At 28.3% G+C, this 18,955-nt stretch overlaps 1 protein-coding gene across 1 annotated transcript in view; it reads left to right on the top strand.

The window, feature by feature from the left end:
* Positions 1 to 18,955, top strand: part of LOC100205364 (exportin-2) — a 52,392-nt gene that overhangs the window by 21,600 nt on the left and 11,837 nt on the right. Inside the window, exons 3-14 of the mRNA XM_065814694.1 lie at positions 3,134 to 3,222; positions 5,546 to 5,744; positions 5,854 to 5,946; positions 6,044 to 6,136; positions 6,565 to 6,639; positions 8,269 to 8,808; positions 8,987 to 9,123; positions 9,321 to 9,424; positions 9,780 to 9,877; positions 9,966 to 10,024; positions 11,756 to 11,970; positions 12,180 to 12,259. Of these exons, the coding sequence (XP_065670766.1) occupies positions 3,134 to 3,222; positions 5,546 to 5,744; positions 5,854 to 5,946; positions 6,044 to 6,136; positions 6,565 to 6,639; positions 8,269 to 8,808; positions 8,987 to 9,123; positions 9,321 to 9,424; positions 9,780 to 9,877; positions 9,966 to 10,024; positions 11,756 to 11,970; positions 12,180 to 12,259 (1,782 nt within the window). The remainder of the gene's footprint in view (positions 1 to 3,133; positions 3,223 to 5,545; positions 5,745 to 5,853; positions 5,947 to 6,043; positions 6,137 to 6,564; positions 6,640 to 8,268; positions 8,809 to 8,986; positions 9,124 to 9,320; positions 9,425 to 9,779; positions 9,878 to 9,965; positions 10,025 to 11,755; positions 11,971 to 12,179; positions 12,260 to 18,955) is intronic.

Genomic DNA, 18,955 nt, shown 5'->3' with positions numbered 1-18,955 from the left:
AAAACACAAGCCTTGACGAACAAAGCTGCTGCATGAAGAAACAAGTTGATCATGGTACTACTAGGTATGTGGTGGGGATCGAACTCATAAATTCTGGCTTATGAGGCGAGTGCTCTACTACTACACCACATTTCATTTGTATTGTTCATTATAATAAGTAACGGGTAGTTAATGGTTAAAAAAAAAGTTTTGAGTTTAGTTTGTACTTTTCTATATGATTAATGGTTAGATGGTTAATGGTTAGAAAAAAGTTTTGAGTTTAGTTTGTAATTTTCTATATGATTAATGGTTAGATGGTTAGAAATAAGTTTTAAGTTTAGTTTGTACTTTTCTATATGGTTAATGGTTAGAAAAAAGACTTTTTTAGGAAAATACAATGACTTTATTTAAGCTTCACAGAAAAACATGGATAAAATATATATTGAGTTAATATATATTAAATACATATTATATATTTAAAAAATATAAAGTAATATTATAATATATGGTAAAAAGACATGCTAAAAACTTGTTAAGCAAGACAAAGCCTGTAAACAAAATTAAATGCTTATGTTCAATCAATTGCTAGAAGAATATTGTGGGGAAAATACACTCTTTATATGCCATATCTGGGTCAGTTTTATAAAATTTTTGAATTGTTTTCTTTTAACTGCAGTATTTTTTTTTTTTACAAATTTACTTTAAAAGAGAAGACCTCATTGGAAGAAAAATACCAAATACAACAATAGTATTCCATACAAGGACAAATAAGAGATTTGAAGAGATAGAGAATAGAATCAGTAAGGAGTAAAAGGAGTAAGAAAATGACAAGCATGATTAGGTTAGGGTCAGGAATAGGGATAATTATAGACAAGGATAAATATTTGTTTTTTTAAGTCTCCTGTTATATGTTTTCTCGCCCTTTAACTCTCTTATATACTTTCTAGTAATATCTAACCTTTATTATAGTTGTTGTATTTCCAGGAAAAATTAATAATCAATTTATCACAATGTAATTAGGTAAAATTTATTTAAAATACAAAAAAGAAAAGAAACTTTTCAGAAAGAAAAAAAAAATTATTTGAATTACAAAATGATCAAAAAGTAATTGCAACATGTATGTTTATTTCTGTTTATAAAATTTGCTGTATATAAAATTTTTCTGCATATAAAATTTGATTTCTTGTGATATCAATTCAATAGTTTGATTTCTAAGACTTATACAGAAGCTGCTTCACTAAAGATTTAATGATATATATAGGCTTGACTAAAGATGGAATGACTCTTGTGTTAGGGATGAACATGTTTCAGGTTTATTCATTTGAGAATCACCATGGTCAATTTTGTTTTAGGCTCCTCAGACTCACTGGAAACAATCATTTTGTTTACTAGGTTTTTTTGTAAATTGATGTATCTGCTTGGCATTAGTTTTCTTAGAATTGGCTTTAGCATCAGTAACTAGCTTGATATCAATTCCGTCATCATTATTTGTGTTTTATCTTTAATCAGTGAGGAAGTTACTCTACAATTTTTAATTTTCTTTAAAATAGTTAAAATGGTTCTATTTGCATATATATATATATATATATATATATATATATATATATATATATATATATATATATACACACACACACACATACAGGGCTTGTGATGAAGCGAGCGCGATTGCGCTCCGCTCTTAAAACGCGCCCGTAAACAGTATTTTTAAACGTTCAAGGCGCGATAAACAACGCTCGTTCAGTTTATAACGAGCGTATAAAATAACGCTCTTCCAATAGTTCGGGATTATTTTTTTATTTTCATAAAATATTTGAAAAAGATTTTTTATTAAAGATATTCTATTATCAAAGCACTGATATAAAATATAAAAAGCGCTACGTTGTTTTCTTTTGCACTAACTTAATGAATAAGCAGATTGAAGTCGTTAATAGTCATTAATTTCAATAATGGAATGTGCACGTGGAAACACAATGTGAATACAAAAATGCGCAAATAAAATAAGAATAGAAAATTAGAAAACCATTATAAGAAAATTGAAACTGCAGAGTATTTTTAATCTTGTGAAAATATCAAGTAAGATTTATTTGATTTATTGTTTGTAATATTCCACACATCGTTTATAATGAAAATAAATATTAATAATAGAGTAACTTTTAAAACTAGTTTTTGTTCATAGTATAGGTTTTTTATTAACTATTATTTATTTTAACTCAAATTTAAAACGATTCTGTTGTTTAGAATGTTCGCAATCAAGGATATTCGAAATAGAAAGTTGATAGAATATAGCTATAATATAGATACATAGCTATCTAAAAAAATTAAATAATTAATTGGAATAAAAAATATCAAGAAATATGAAAACCATTAACCGTTAATTAAGTTACAGTGTAACATTTTAAAATACATATATCAAAACAACGAAGCAAAACTAAGTCACTAAATTATACTTCGATACTAAATCAATAAGAAGTTGCTTTTTTGTTTGATAATATTTTTTTATAACATAAATAGTTAAAAATAAAATCGCGATCTGACAATATACAAGAAGTTTGGAAGTATAAAAATCTACTTCGTTGAAGTAGTTTCATGAGTGTGATACTAATTCAAATTTTTTGACAAAAGAATTATGTAACAAATAAAAAAAGATAAAAAAAATAAAAAGCTTTTTATGAGCATCGCCTTCAGCAATTTTCATGATTGCGCTCGCCAACGTTATCTCAAGCGCACATAATCACGCTCGATGAAAACATATTCTAATTTTACGAGCGCAATATAACATGCTTGACGATTTTCTTCATCACAAGCCCTATATACACACACACACACACACACACACACACACACTATAAAGTCTTTAGATAACAAATTAACCTTCTTTTTGTTACATTAATTTGTATGGCGTTTTTAGAAAAAGAATATATGTATGTTTGTATAAATATATACACATAAATGTATATATATATATATATATATATATATATATATATATATATATATATGTATGTATGTATGTATGTATGTATGTATGTATGTATGTATTTATGTATAAATGTATTTATGTATTTAATATTATTTGTTTATATGTATGTGTTAGTATAGAAATATTTAAAAATATTTATGATTAAAATTTTTTACATTGAAATTGTTTAAGGATCTTACTCATTATATGAAAGTGAGTGATATAATGGATCTACACATAATAAATGGAGTTCTTCAAACAGCACATTCTTTATTTAAAAGGTTATTTTTTTGTGCCATTCTTTTATAGGTTAAGTTTTTATGTTTTATTATATAATTAAAGTATATTTTCAGTTATAACTTTATTTTTGTATTAGTTTTTGTATTTTATTTTGAAATGTATATATTTTTTGACAACTTCAAAAAACAATTTAAACTGTTCATTTTTTATTTAAAATGTTGGTTTCATAGTCAGTACTTTCAATCAAACAAAGCGAGTATAATTTAAAATTAGGAAATTATTTATGTTGAATAATTCCACATGAAAGTGTCAATTAAATTTGTAGCAACCATAGTGTAGTGGTTATATTTCTGACTTCAGAACTGGAGGACTGTGGTTCGAAGCTGACTCATATATATATCATTGGTAAGGAAGGAGACATGAATTTCCTGGTTAAATGCTATTTCATGGTGCTCTGTGGTAAGACCATTAGCACTTCTTGGAGCACCTAAATAACTGATTTTAAAAAATAGTTATAATTTTTAGGCTGTATATAAGTATCCGACTTAATGGAGTTCAATCCAAATAATGTTTTAACTATTATCATGTGATAAAATTTTTTTGTAATTGATTTTTCGTAATGGCTGAAATTTTAAAGACTAATAAATGCATTTTTTAAGGATTTTTTAACTTAAATTTTTTTTCCATAAAAAATACCTTCCCAAGGCTCTAACAAGGGCTCCAACTGTAAAACAACAAGGGATACTACAATATTGGAGGCTACTTTTTAATTTTTTACTTTATTTTATATTGAAACTCTCTTTCAACTCAAAACTGAGTTTTCCAAAGATGTATTTGAATTACTTTTGCTGAGTCTGTTAACTTTAAGAGATTATATATTTTTATATATGCTTCATTGATAATTGATTGACATTCTGATCTGCAACAAAGTTAAGTGTGTCAAAGTATTTTTTAGTTAAAAATGTTTATTTAAAATCTGGACAAATGTATTTTGTTTGGATATAGTTTAAAATAAAATAATTTAAATAAAAAATTTTGTTTAAAAAAAGTTTCAAAAAATTTTTTTTTGGACATAATGTGCTTTTACGATAAGGACTTATAATTTATATTTATAATAACTTATAAAATATGGTCGACACCATGAATATTGGACATTCTAAAAAAAAATGCGGTTTTAAAAAGTTTTTCAAGATCCTTAATTGTTAATGGTTTCCATGATAATTTTATAGATATGAATATAAACAAGTTTTAAAACTAAGATTTTTAGAATTTTTTTTCTCTTTTTATCCTTACCCTTATCTCTCACTCTTTTTTGCCATTTAAAATGTTTTTTCAAAAAATGATTTTATCAAATGTTCAAACAGTTTGTTTTACTTTTATTTTTGTTAAAAATGATTTTTGGCAACTTCACTTCTTTTGAGGTCTAGATTGGCATACTTTCAAAAAATACAAATGAAAAATGTATATATGAAAAAATTTTAAACAATTGTTTTATAAAACTATCAAATAATCAAGGGTCTGGAGCATCAAATACCAAAAAAATATTTCACACGTTTTGAAATTTAGTTTAATTTTATCATATAGAACACATTAGGGTAGAAATCTACTATGTAGATTTTAAAAACCTATCAATTTATAGAATTGAATAAGTAAATAACTCATTTAACCAGGTTATTTAAACTCATTTAACCAGGTATATTTTGGGGTTTAAACTTCCATGATGCAGTAGTGTAAAACTTAAAGATTCTGTCAATGTTGGATATATATTTTTCTTGTACATTTTTATTACAAGAAATATTAATAAAGAAATAAAATATTTAAAAATAAATAATATAAACAAATAAAAGTCTGTTTTAAAAGTTAAAAAAATAATATTTGCATTGCTTTTTTTTAAAAAAACAAACAGACAAATCAAGAAAGATTAACAGAAAGAAAAAATACTAACCCCTTAAACTTTAAAGTTAATTTTATATTGTGTCAAAAGTATTTAAGTACATTGTTTTAAGCTTTTCAAAAAAACTTAACTAAATCAGTCTTTATCACATCTCACTATTATTCATTGGGTTGCTTTGTTTATTTTTACTTTATTTTGATTTTTAAGTGAACAGTACATATTACTTTTTAAAAACAAGTATCTTAAACACAAGAGTGTTTAATATATATATATTTTTTTTTACAAAGCTTTATAACAGAAATATAGATTTTTTCCAACTATCTAATATTTGATCTGCTGTAAAAAAAAAAAGTTCTTGCATGAAAATAGCAAGCATTGTATTTAACATTACATGACTGACAAATCTCTTTTAGTGAATACTGTTATTTATGAATCACTATGGGTATCCTTTTTTTAAAATTGTATTTTAGATTTCGTTATGAATTTAAATCTCAAGACCTTTGGGTTGAGTTAAAGTTTGTTTTGGATAATTTTGCCTCTCCTCTTCTTGATTTATTTGAAGCAATGATATGTCGTATATCAAGTTTATTAAATAATAAAAAAGAACTCAGCATGATATTTGATATACTTACAGTTATTTGTAAATTATTCTATACTCTTAATTATCAGGTAATTTTTGTGTTAACTTTTTAAAATATTTTGAAGTTACAAATATTTAAAATACTTTAAGATTCAAATTACTATAAAGTATTTAAAAGATTTTTAAAACTTTTTACAGGATTTACCAGAGTTCTTTGAAGATAACATGAAACGATGGATGGAACCATTTCATATGCTCATTGTGACACCTTTTGATATACTTGTTGATAAAGTAAATATTTAAACAACTTTAACTTGGTGAGATTACTCTGCGATTGAGTAGAAAAAATCTTCTTTTTTTATTTCAAATTTCTTTTAATGATTTCTAGGACTCGGACGAACCAGGTCCTTTGGAAAAAATTCGCTCACAGATTTGTGATAATGTTGCACTTTATGCTCAAAAATATGATGAAGAGTTTCAAGTAAATAATCTTTCAATATTTGTTGATTATTTTGGTGTTGATTTTGATTGTTGTTTTGAAATGCAGTTGATAAATTGAATTGTTAATTTAAAAATTCTTTCTTTTAATATTTAAGTGTTCATGTTTTTTTAATATTTAAGTATTCATGTTTTTTTAGTATTTAAGTATTCATGTTTTTTTAATATTTAAGTATTCATGTTTTTCAGGCTTTCTTACCAAGTTTCAATATTTAAGTATTCATGTTTTTCAGTTTTTTTACCAAATTTTAATATTCAAGTACATATTCATGTTTTTCAGGCTTTCTTACCTAATTTTAATATTTAAGTATTCATGCTTTTTAGGCTTTCTTACCAAGTTTTAATATTTAAGTATTCATGGTTTTCCTGCTTTCTTACCAAGTTTTAATATCAAGTATTTATGTTTTTAAGGCTTTCTTACCAAATTTTGTTCAAGCTATATGGAACTTGTTAACCTCAACTGGAAGTAATGTTAAATTTGATATGGTAATTGTTACAATTGTATTTTTTATTAAAAAGTTTTTTATTTACTTCTTTTAAATATTTGTGCAGTTGTTTATATATATATATATACAGTTATGGCCATTGAAATCCGACCACTGCTGAATATAAAGAAAAACATGCTATGCATGCGAATAATCAATTTATTTCCTTCCCTGACATCAATGATTAGTTAATTAGCTTTTAGCCAATCACATTAGCGTTTATTTTATTGCACTGTAAAATTTATTAAGCTATATATCTCATTGTAGGGTATGGATTATCATTTAACTGTCACAATTTAATTATGACTACGAAGGAAGGTCTTCGTGCTAATATTAAACTTTTATGGGAGGATGGTGCAAGTGAGCGTCAGATATCAGCAAAATTGCGAATGCCAAAATCTACTGTTCATGATATTATACAACTAATCAAAGACACGGGATCCACTGCGCCCAGAAAACGTTTTGGTAAAGCTAGAATTACTAGCAAACAAACAGACAATATGATACGCAGGGCTGCTGTGAGAGATCCAACAATATCCAGCACACAAATCAGGGCAGATCTACCTAATGACGTTACAGTCAGCACTCGAACAATTAGAAGATGTTTATTGAAAGATGCAGGTCTACGTTCTCGTCGTCCAGCCCTCAAACCGCGACTGTCTTTAAAGAACATCTGTGATAGGATCGCATTTTGTAGAGCTCACAGACACTGGTCAATAACCAAATGGCGCCAGGTAATGTTTAGCGACGAGACACAAATAAAGCAATTCGCTCCGCATAAGTCATTAGTTCGTCGCCCACCTAATCAGCGTTTTAATGCAAGGTATACCGTACCAGCTGTCAAGCAATGTCCTTCAATTATGGTGTGGGGCGCAATAGCTTTATCTGGTCGATGTGGTATTTATTTAATGCAGAAGGGACAGACTGTTAACTCCCAACAATATCTAAAAATCCTTCAAGAAAAGGTTTCAAATTTGATGGAAATTCGTCGTTGCAAAATATTCCAGCATGATGGTGCACCGTGTCACCAATCTCGTCTTGTAAAATCTTGGTTAGAGGATCACAACGTTAAGGTTCTGGGTCCTTGGCCGGGATCATCCCCAGACTTGAACCCAATCGAAAATTGCTGGGTCAAGTTAAAGTCAGCAGTATCCAGAACTAATCCTACATCACTGGACGATCTAGCGCACAAAATTCGTCAAGCTTGGATTACTGAAATAACGCCAGAATATTGTCAGGCTCTCGTGGATTCAATGCCAGATCGCATTAATGCAGTCTTAAAAGCACATGGTGGTGCCAGTAAATATTAAAAACATTGAATATGTACGATATGTTACATTATAATCATTAATTGTTACTGTTATTCTTTTATTGCTATAAGACAATTGTTTATTACTACATTAAACTAGTTTTAAGTAAAATGATACTGGTGGTCGGATTTCAATGGCCATAACTGTATATATATATATATATATATATATATATATATATATATATATATATATATATATATATATATATATATATATATTTTTAATTTTTTAAATAAATTCTGTGACTATTGAAATGCAGTTTTTTTGTGATTGAATGATAACACAATAAATAACTTTTCAATAAATTTTTTTTAAAGCTTGTTAGTAATGCAATACAGTTTCTTGCTTCTGTGTGTGAACGACCTCACTACAAAGATTTGTTTTCTTCACCAGGCACTTTACAGAGTATTTGTCAAAATGTGATTGTTCCAAATATGTTGTTTCGTGAAGCAGATGAAGAACTGTTTGAAGATAATCCTGAAGAATACATTCGTAAAGATATAGAAGGTTCTGATCTTGATACACGAAGAAGATCAGCATCAGATTTAGTCAGAGGGCTGTGTAAATTTTATGAAAAGGAAGTTACAGATATTTTTTCGCAATATGTAAGTGCCATGCTTCAGCAGTATGTACAAAATAAAAATTGGAAATCTAAAGATACTGCGATATATATTGTTACTTCCATAGCGGCAAAGAAATCAACATCAAAGCATGGTACTACAGACACTAATTCACTTGTTAACTTAGATGGATTTTTTAATGAACAAATTGCACCAGATTTAGTTTCAAGTAATATTGATGAGTATCCAGTTTTGAAGGCTGATGCTGTGAAATATGTAATTACATTTAGAAACATTGTAAGTTTAAGCTTTATTATATTGTATATTTGCTTTTTTTATTAATTTTTTTTTCTAATTTTGTTTTAGTTCATTGTAGTTAATAAAGTAATAATAATTGTTTTTCAATTTTTATCTTTTAAGTTATCAAGAGATCTGTTGTATAGTTGTTTTTCAATGACAATTTTTATCTTTTAAGTTATCAAGAGACCTGTTGTATAGTTGTTTCCTGCCTCTAACAAGATTGCTAACTTCAAAAAGTAAAGTGGTTCATAGCTATGCAGCTAATGCTATTGAAAGATTACTCACTATTAAGAGTTCAACTGGAGTGCCTGCGTAAAAAAAATTTTATTAAATAATAATGAACAATAAATTTATAATTTATAAATTATGTTTTAGCTAAAAGTAAGAGTTAATATTTTTGAATCTCATTTGTAATGATTAAATTTGTCCACAGTTTTATTAAAAAAATAGTTACAGAAAAACTTGTCAAATTTTGAATTTGTATCTTTACTTTATTTTTATTTTTATAGTTTTACTGGTAATGATCTTATGCCTTACAGAGATACTCTTTTTATGAATCTATTTTTGGTACTAGAAACTCCAGGATCTCTAGAAAACGAGTATGCCATAAAAGGTTTAAACATTTTTTTAAATTATTTTTGGTTTGAGAAAATGTTTATGCAGTAAAAATAAAATTTTTTGATAATGAAAATTTGTAATTCCATAGTATTTTAAACAAATATTTTATGTGTGAGTTTAACATATATTCTTAAATGTTTTTGAGGTAATTAATAATAGTCTGTAACAATATTAATTTTTATTAGCTATAATGCGTGGTGCGCAGTTGTTCAGTAACAATATTACAATATTTAACAATATTTTTATTAGCTATAATGTGTGTATGTACAGTTGTTCAGTAGCAATATTAATTTTTATCAGGTATAATGTGTGCATGCCTAGTTGTTCAGTTACAATATTAATTGTTATAGCTATAATGCGTGTATGCACAGTTGTTCAAGAAGGAATTGCACCATTAGTCCCTGTTATTATATCAAAACTTTCCGAAAAACTTAAAGAAGTTTGTAAGGTATTTTTTTTAATACAAATTTTAATTTTTAAGTTTTACAATTATTATGAACTGATTATGAAAACATTTAATTTTTTTGGTGTTATAGAATCCAAGCAAGCCACAGTTCAATCATTATTTGTTTGAAAGTATTTGCTCATTAATCAGGTTTTTAAATTTTTTTATTTATACACTCGGAAATTAGTGATTTTAATGCTTCAACATTTTTCAAAAACTTATTATTTACTTCGGGTTTGGAAATTTACTTTTTCAATTATTGGTTTTCAGTAATTGACTCATGAAATTAAATTAAACCCAACTTATACAATTTACATTTTTTTAAGTCTTCTGTCAACTACTTTTTTGCTCTTTAATAATATTTTTTGTTATCTGGTAACTCCTAACTTTAATAGTAGCAGCTTGCAGCCTTGTTAGGAGTGAATTAATTTTAAAAAAAAGATTAAAATTGAAAATTAAATTAAAAATTACATATTTTTAATATTACTGGTACATACCAGTAATATTAAAAATACCAACAAAAATATTTTACAATTTTATTAATTTTAATTTTAGATTGTACAATTTTAAGCTTTTTAAAAATAACTTTTAATTAACTTCAATAGTCTTAAAAAATAATCAAAGACTTTGCTACTGACAGTAAACTCTTAAAATATTAAATTCAACATAAATTTTTATGTGTGCAATTTTTTTATTTCTGACCCTTAGTTTTCCAATTAGGTGTGGTACCCTTAGTTTTCCAATAAGTTGAGGTACATTAAAGTTACTCCTTAAGAAAGTTAATTTACTATATCCAAACAAATCAACGACCATTAGGTCATCAGCTTTTTCTTATAGTTTATAACAATACAAAGTTTTGTAATCTGTTTAACGCTGGATGAGCTACATATAAAGCTAAAAGAACTGATTAGGCAATGGTTAAAAGAATAAAAGTTAGAACTAGAATGCTTAAATGAATCTTTAAGGAACTTTTCTTTGCTTTCAAGAGTACTTGTTAACCATTATACCAGGTTCTATTGTGCATCAAGACAAGGGCCATCAACACTGAGATTCAATGAAATGAAACAGCCAAATTTAAATTATTCAAAGAAAAAGTATGGTGTATTTTGCAAGAACTAACAAAATTAACCGAAAAAAAAGTTACTTTGATGATCATGAATATTTGTCAAATATGGATTTAAATTTTTTTTTCGTTTAATATTTTTAGGTATTTTTTTCATTTTAAATTAATACAGTTTGATTCAATAAATTGACTTATTTCTGCTAACCAATAATAAGTCTTAAAAAAGGCTTCTTATATGGCTTCTACAATCTGCATCAAAAGCTCTAACACGGACACTTTCCATTTACGGATATGTTTATGAGCATTATTAATACTCTGTTAATTTAAAGCTGTTGATGGAATCGTATTCTCTATTAGCTACCACAGAGTTCCAAAAATCTTACTGTTAGCAAAACAGGTTAACGTCATGCAGTAAATCAATTGTAAAAATATTAAACCTAAAGGCTTTAAGCCTTTAGGTTTAATATGCAAAGGTAAGTCTTCCGAAATGCTTTAAAATAGTAAAATGGCAGTATTGAAACTCTTTCAATTGAACCATATTTAACATAAAAAATATATATGCTGACTTTTCAAAAATTACTTTTTCAAACCATTTTTTTGTTTTTGTTTTTATGCCTTTTACCTTATTATAGAATTGGTTTAACTTACCGCAATAAAAACAGGAATTGATATGGTTAAACTTACTGCAATAAAAATAGGAGTAGAAACGGGTAAACTTACTGCAATAAGAATAGGAATAGAAATGGTTTGAAAAAGTTTTTAAATCTCTAAAACCTAAAGTATGTATGTAAATAACTTTTCTGTAATATCTATTTTAGAGGTCTGGGAAGTGTTAATCAAACTGCTGTATCAACTATAGAGGAAGCTTTGTTTCCTGTTTTTCAAATAATTTTACAGACTGATGTGACAGAGTTTCTTTCTTATGTATTTCAAGTTTTGTCCCTTGCTCTTGAGTTAAGAGGAGAGGGAGTCAAAGGACCTTATATGGACTTATTTCCAATGCTTTTAACCCCAGTATTATGGGAAAGACAAGGTAATAAATATTCTTTGTATGTTATGCCCTATTGCATGAAGAGTTAAATGAATATTTTATAAACTTACGTTTTGTATGAAGATATGAAAGTTTATTAAAAGATATATGTTTAAGTGAGATTTTAGCTAATAAGCACTTTACAGGTAAAAATGAAGTTCATTTAATCACAGGTGTCAATAAGCTTTTTATCATTATTTTTTAACATTTAGGTAATGTTCCAGCTCTAAGAAAACTTTTACAAGCTTATGTTAAGCGTGGTGCTAATGAGATTGTTTCCACCGGAACTTTGGTATGTATAAATCTTTAAACTTATTAAAATATATATATATATATTTTTGTTTATTCACCTCCTCAAGGCCAAGAAGGTCATTACAGTCTAGGAGGCTACTTATTTGTGGTTATAACCTTCTTTCAACTCTATAACTCTGAAACACGAACCTTGATAAACAAGGCCCCTGCGCGGAGAAACGAGTTGAGCAGCGGCTTTGTTCTACCAGGGACATGGTGGGGATCGAACTCAGAACCTCTTGCTAATGAAGCGAGTGCTCCACCACTACACCACTACCGCATATATATATATATAAATGTATATGTGTGAATATATATACATATATATCTATATATATATATATAAATATATTTATATATAATTATATATATATATATATATATATATATATATATATATATATATATATATATATACACACACACAAATCCTAATTTAAGAACATTACTAACATCAAAAAACTAAGCTAATTTGCCACATAATAGTCAATTTATTTAATTAAATGAAAATAATCAAAGAGATATGTAGGCGAAACAAAATTTCAAATAAATACTTAACTCAACTACATATAAAAAGTTTAAACAATGGGAAACATTATCAGTCTGCAAAAGCCTGTATTATTTGATGTTTTCTCGTTAACATAACATATAACATAATATAATAGTCCAATAGGAGAAAGATCTGGAAATCAGGGAGGCCAAATCAATAAATAAATCATTATTTGATTATTCTCTAACTTAAATAACTTTCTTTTTTTTAATGTTAACTCACTTTCCCAAAGCCAAGAAGGCCACTGCAGGCAAGAAAGCTACTAAATTGTGGTTACAAGCTGTGGTTACAAACTTGTGGTTACAAACTTGTGGTTACAAGCTGGTTACTCAGCTCTATAACTCCAAAATAGGAACCTTGATGAACAAGCCCGCTACCAGGGACGTGTTGGGGATCAAACTTATACAGTGTTTTGAAGAAAATGATTTAGATTTAAGCTTAGGATTGTTTGTAAAAAGTAAATCCCATTAACCAAACTTCCCAAAGGTAGAGCATGACTTTTTAAAAATATCAATGCTAAATGAAATACTTTTATCATTATTCTTTCTGTTTATACACTGTAACTTGTGGTATTATGATCAAAATAGCCCGACACTTTAACACTACATCCATCGTGTTTTACAGATAATACACACTGTTTTAACATGTTCAACTACTTTTCAGACAAATATTCTTCTCCTGAAACTGAAGATTTAAAACTTCAACATGTCAGTCCACATTTCCAGTCATTGATGGTCCATGTTTTATGTAGTTTTGCCCATTTAAGCATTTTTTATGATTTTTATCAAAGCATTTTAATCAAAATACTTTTATATTTATTAAATTGTCTAATAATGCAAAAATAAACATTAAAAAAAATTTAAAGCTATTGCATAGCTTATTGCATAGGAGACTGTGCTCTATCTATCAATGAGTCAAGTTCTGTTTAAACTTAAATCATGCCAAAAGTAAGCCAAAATATTAAAACATAAAAAAACATCTCCACTACCTAACTGTTTTAATATATCTTTCACAAATATTCATGGTCTGCAAAGCAAGTTGAATCTTACCTTTTACAAAATTCACAAGATCTGAATTCTGCTATTCTTTCTTCAGATCTCAGTGTTGATAGGTACTATCCTTTGATTTGCAAAGACTCCAATAGTCACATGCTTGGCTTGGGACATCAATTCACCTATTTGTTGAAAAATCAGGTTCAAGTCCTTTGACCATTCTTTTATGTGCTTCCATTTAGTCCCTCTTCACTCTATCACCTTTCTATTCCTTATCGTTCTCCTTTATCTATCACCTTTCTCTTTGTTCTTTATCATTCTCCTTTTTTTTGTACCCTTGTGGATGTAATTTCTGATCAAATTGGTCATACCCTGTCTTTTTACCCCTCTGCTAATACTGTTGTTATTGGTGACTTTAATGCTCATCAAACTGAATGGCTTGGCTCTAATGCCACTGACCTAAAGTCTATAACTTCTGCATTTCTCAATCTCTTATTCAATTAACTTTGTGACCCGTTTTCCTGACAAACCTAATCATTTACCTTTACTCCTTTGCTTTTGTCTGGTCTATGATGCTAACTTGTGTTCAGTTTCTCCTTTTTCTTCCTTAGGTGGTTCTGATCATGCAATGATCTCTTTAAATCTTTCATCTCGTACTTCTTTTTCAGACTCACTCTATCATTGGACTATTTACTACTACCCTAAAGCTGACTGGGATAAATGCGCCTCCTACATAACCTGGATTCAGGCAAGAATGAATGCTTTTATTTCTTCTCGTCGGTTCCAAGTCATGCCTTATTCTACTCTGTGGATTTTGCCTTCTTGTGCAGCTGCTACATCTAATAAAAATTTTTTTTTTTTATCTTTTCCAAAAGAATAACTATCTTGAGAACAAATGGCTATTAATTATTGCAAGAAATGGGTTAAAAGGTGCTGTCAGGTAAGCTTAATTATTCTCAGTTCACTAAATCTTGTATCTTATCTCAGAAGTTAGGCTCTAGAGGTTTTTTGGAAAATCTTCAACAGCGTCATTAACAAAGGTAGGTCTAACATTCCATCTCTCATTCATGGGACTGATCTTATTACCTCTCCTAAGGACAAGGCAGAACTATTTGCAAAAAACTTTTCTTCTAATTCAACTCTCGAATCTTATGGCCATTCTCTTTCTTCCATTCCAATTAGACAGGTTAACCCATTGTTAGACATTCAAATCACTCTAGCTTCTGTTGCTAAAGTCATATCTCAATTAAACTCTTTTATGGCTTGTGGTCCAGACAACATTCCTTTCGAAGTCATACAAAATTCTTATCCAGAACTCTCTACAGTTCTATTTAAGCTATTTAATAAGTGTTTGACTGAGTCTTGTTTTTCTGCCTGTTGGAAAATGGCATCTGTTGTTCGAATTTTCAAAAACTCCAGAGAACATTCTGACCCCTCCATTTATCATCCAATCAGTCTTTTTTCTGTTATTAGCAAGGTCTTTGAGTCTGATCAACAAATTTGTCACACCCCATATAGTGTCAAATAACTTTGTCAGACAATCAATACGGTTTTCGATTCTTTTGCTCTACGGCTGAGTTGCTAACTGCTGTGACAGAAAGATTTTATCTTGCATTAGATGGAGGTGGAGATGTTAGAGCTGTTGCTCTTGACATATCTAAAGCTTTCAACAAAGTTTGGCATGCTGATCTCACTTTAAAGTAATAGATTGGGGCTCACGGTGGCTTTTAAATTTTAACTCCAACAAAACTCAGTTATTTACTCCAAATAACCATCAAAATACTGTCGCCATTCCTATATTAATGAATGGCAACCCTATCTCTGAGTTTTCTTCTTTACATCTTTTTAGATTATCATTTACTACTGACCTTTCATGGAAATCATATATTCAATTGATTACTAAATTAGCATCTGCTAATCTGGTTACTTCTCGTTATTGTGCTAGCCACTTTCTTACTCCTGATTCCATTCTCTACCTCAATTCAACTCTGTTTGGAATACTGTTGTCGTATTTGGGCTGGTTCGTCTAATGATGATTTCTCACTTCTAGACAAGGTACAAAAATGCATTGTAATTTTTGTTGGACCCACTTTATCTGCTAAGTTTGAGCCTCTTTCCCATCATCTTAAAGTTGCATCTATTTTTCTTTTCTACAAATACTATCATGGTCACTGCTCAAAGGTTCCATCATTCGTCATTCAGCTAAGCCTCATTTGTTGTATCTGTCTTTGCATACTCTCAAAACTTTTATTCATCTAGTTTTTTTTGCCGCACTTTAACTCTTTGGAACTCTCTCCCATTGTCATGTTTTCCTAACTTAACCTTTAACTTTTCATGTTTTTTTCTAGTAACTCCAAACTTAATAGTTGTTGCTTGCAGTTGGGAGTGAATCAGAATAAATAAATACAATATATATATAATATATGTATTATATATACTATATGTATTATATATACTATATATATCATATATATTTTATATACTCTATATATTATATATACTATATATATTATATATTCACATATACATATGCATATGTACATGGTGATAAAGAGCTGTTCATGGAATGAAGTTTATTTAAAAAAATATATTTTAAATGAGAAACAAAAATAAATCAATAATAATAATAATAATAGCAATAATAATAATAACAACAACAGCAACAATATCAACAACAATAACAACAGCCACAACAACAATAATAATTACAACAACAACAACAATAATAATAACAACAACATCAATAACAACAACAACAACAATACCAACAACAACAGCAACAATAACAGCAATAATAATAACAACAACAACAATACCAACAACAACAACAATACCAATATAGTAATAATTTGTAAAGCAAAAATGAAATATGAAAATAGGAAAAATATATAAGAAACATTTTCTAAAAACGGGTAATTTTTTTACTCAACATTGGAAATTTTTATTGGAAAATTGTATTTTAACTATAAAATTTATTTATGTATTTTGAAATATATTTAAATATGTGTGGCTTTCCTACAGTGGCCTGCCATATTATTAGACTTAGCAAGTAAAAAACAAAATAACATTGTAAATATGAATTTTTTTTTTTTTTTTTTTTTTTTTTTTTTTTTTAGATTATTCACCTCCCCAAGGCCCGAGGGGGGCCACTAGAGTCGAGGAGGATACTCATTTTTTGTTTTTTTTTGTTTTTTTTTTAGTCATTATTCGTGGTGCAACCCTCTCTCAACTCTTTAACTCCGAAACACGAACCTTGCCGAGCAAGGACGCTGCGCGGAGAAACTAAGTTGAGCGCGGTACTTCCAGGGACGTGGTGGGAGTCGAACTCGGAACCTCTCGCTTACAAAGCGAGCGCTCTTACCACTACACCACTACCGCATTTTGTGGAGAATTTTTTATCATTTATGGACATTTTACTATGGATAAATATGTTTTTTCCCAAACAAATGAGCTCTTCACTGTGATACAATACATGTATTAGTTTTTCGATATACTTCTATTGTGCTTTTGACCATTTCCCGCTTGATCATCTTCCATACATTCTCAATCTGATTTAAATCCAGAGAATTTCTGGGCCAATCCAAGACATCAATGTTTTTTTCTTTCAAAAACTTTTTTAATGTTTAGCCTTGTGACATCTCGCATAAAAATGCATTTTTCTTCATTTGGTAATCATTATGCCAACAGTAGTATTAGTCTATCATTAAGAATTTCCCGATACTTATCTTGTCTCATTGTCCCTTTTACTATATGCAGCCTTCCAGTACCTTAAAAATTAATTAATGACCACACAATGACAGATGTAGGGTGCTTTTCAGTTGGCACAATGCAATCTGTGTGATATTTTTCAGCCACATTTTTCCTAACAAAACTAGATTTGTCACTCATGACTTGAAAAATGCTCTCATTTGAAAAACAAACCTAAAACACATACAAATAAAGTTTTCAGTTATCCTCTTTGAAGTTTGAGTGATAACTTGAGTGTTAACTTTGGTTTCAGTACTGGCCAACATAAAGTTAAACCGAGTTCTTTAAGACGTCTCTGGACTGTATGTTGGGAAATATCAATTCCCTGTTCATTGACAATCTTGGTCAATAAGTTGACAGGGTGTTTTTTTTGTTGTTGACAAATATCCTTAATTTTTCTGTCAGTCCTGGATGTTGTCAACCTTTTTCTGCCACAAGCGCTTTTATGAGGAGTTTGTAAAGGTACGTCAAAATCGAGTTTTTGCTTATTGCTTGTCTCAGCTATCTTATATTGTGTCATGCTTGTATTTTTTAATAATTCACAAATTTCACTTAGTTTTCATGAAAAAAAAAATTACATGCCCTCCCCATCGCTAAAAAAAGAAGATAGTACTTATCCATTAAATAATAATTTTATAAATTTTGTTTAAAAAATATAAGTATTAAGATATACACACTTTTGCACAGTGGGCCGGAATTCACTTTTAATGGACACAATTAACAACTAATTAAATATTAGCTCTTTATTTACTAAATTTGGCATGAGTACTAATATGAGGTCTGCACTTCTTATGAAAGTGATATTTTTATATTGGTTGCTATGGATACCTAATTTTGCTTAGCAACAACCTATTTTTTGAAGTTGCAGATGTTTTATGTGTGTTATATACTTTAAAATTATTTTGTGCATTAATATGAGGTTTGCATTAATATGAGGTTCTTATGAGGGGATATTTATCATTTAGTTGCTATAATTATCTAGTTTTATGGTACCTAATTTACATAGCAACAATCTATTTACATAGTAACAACCTATTTTGATAGTTGCAGATTTTTTTATGAATGCTATATTTACTTAATTTGGCATGAATACCAATACTAGGTCATACTTTATATGAAGTTATAATTTTTTTAATATAGTTGCTATGGATACCTATATTGCTTAACAACCAGCTGCTTTCCTAAGTTACACACAGATAATTAGATTTTTGAATTAATTTATATCGGATTTTCAGCTGTCCTATTTTAAATAAATATTAAATATTTAAGTAATTAATTTTAAGTAAAGATTTAGGTCATTAATAATAAAAACAAAAAATATTGCAATAAAACATTGACAATTTGAATCACATTAACAATTTATAAAACATACATATATGCATAAAATAAGAAATCATATTTTAGGTGA

Source organism: Hydra vulgaris, chromosome 12 (genome assembly GCF_038396675.1).
Source record: "Hydra vulgaris chromosome 12, alternate assembly HydraT2T_AEP".
NCBI lineage: Eukaryota > Metazoa > Cnidaria > Hydrozoa > Anthoathecata > Hydridae > Hydra > Hydra vulgaris.
This window is presented reverse-complemented; position numbering and strand designations above follow the sequence as displayed.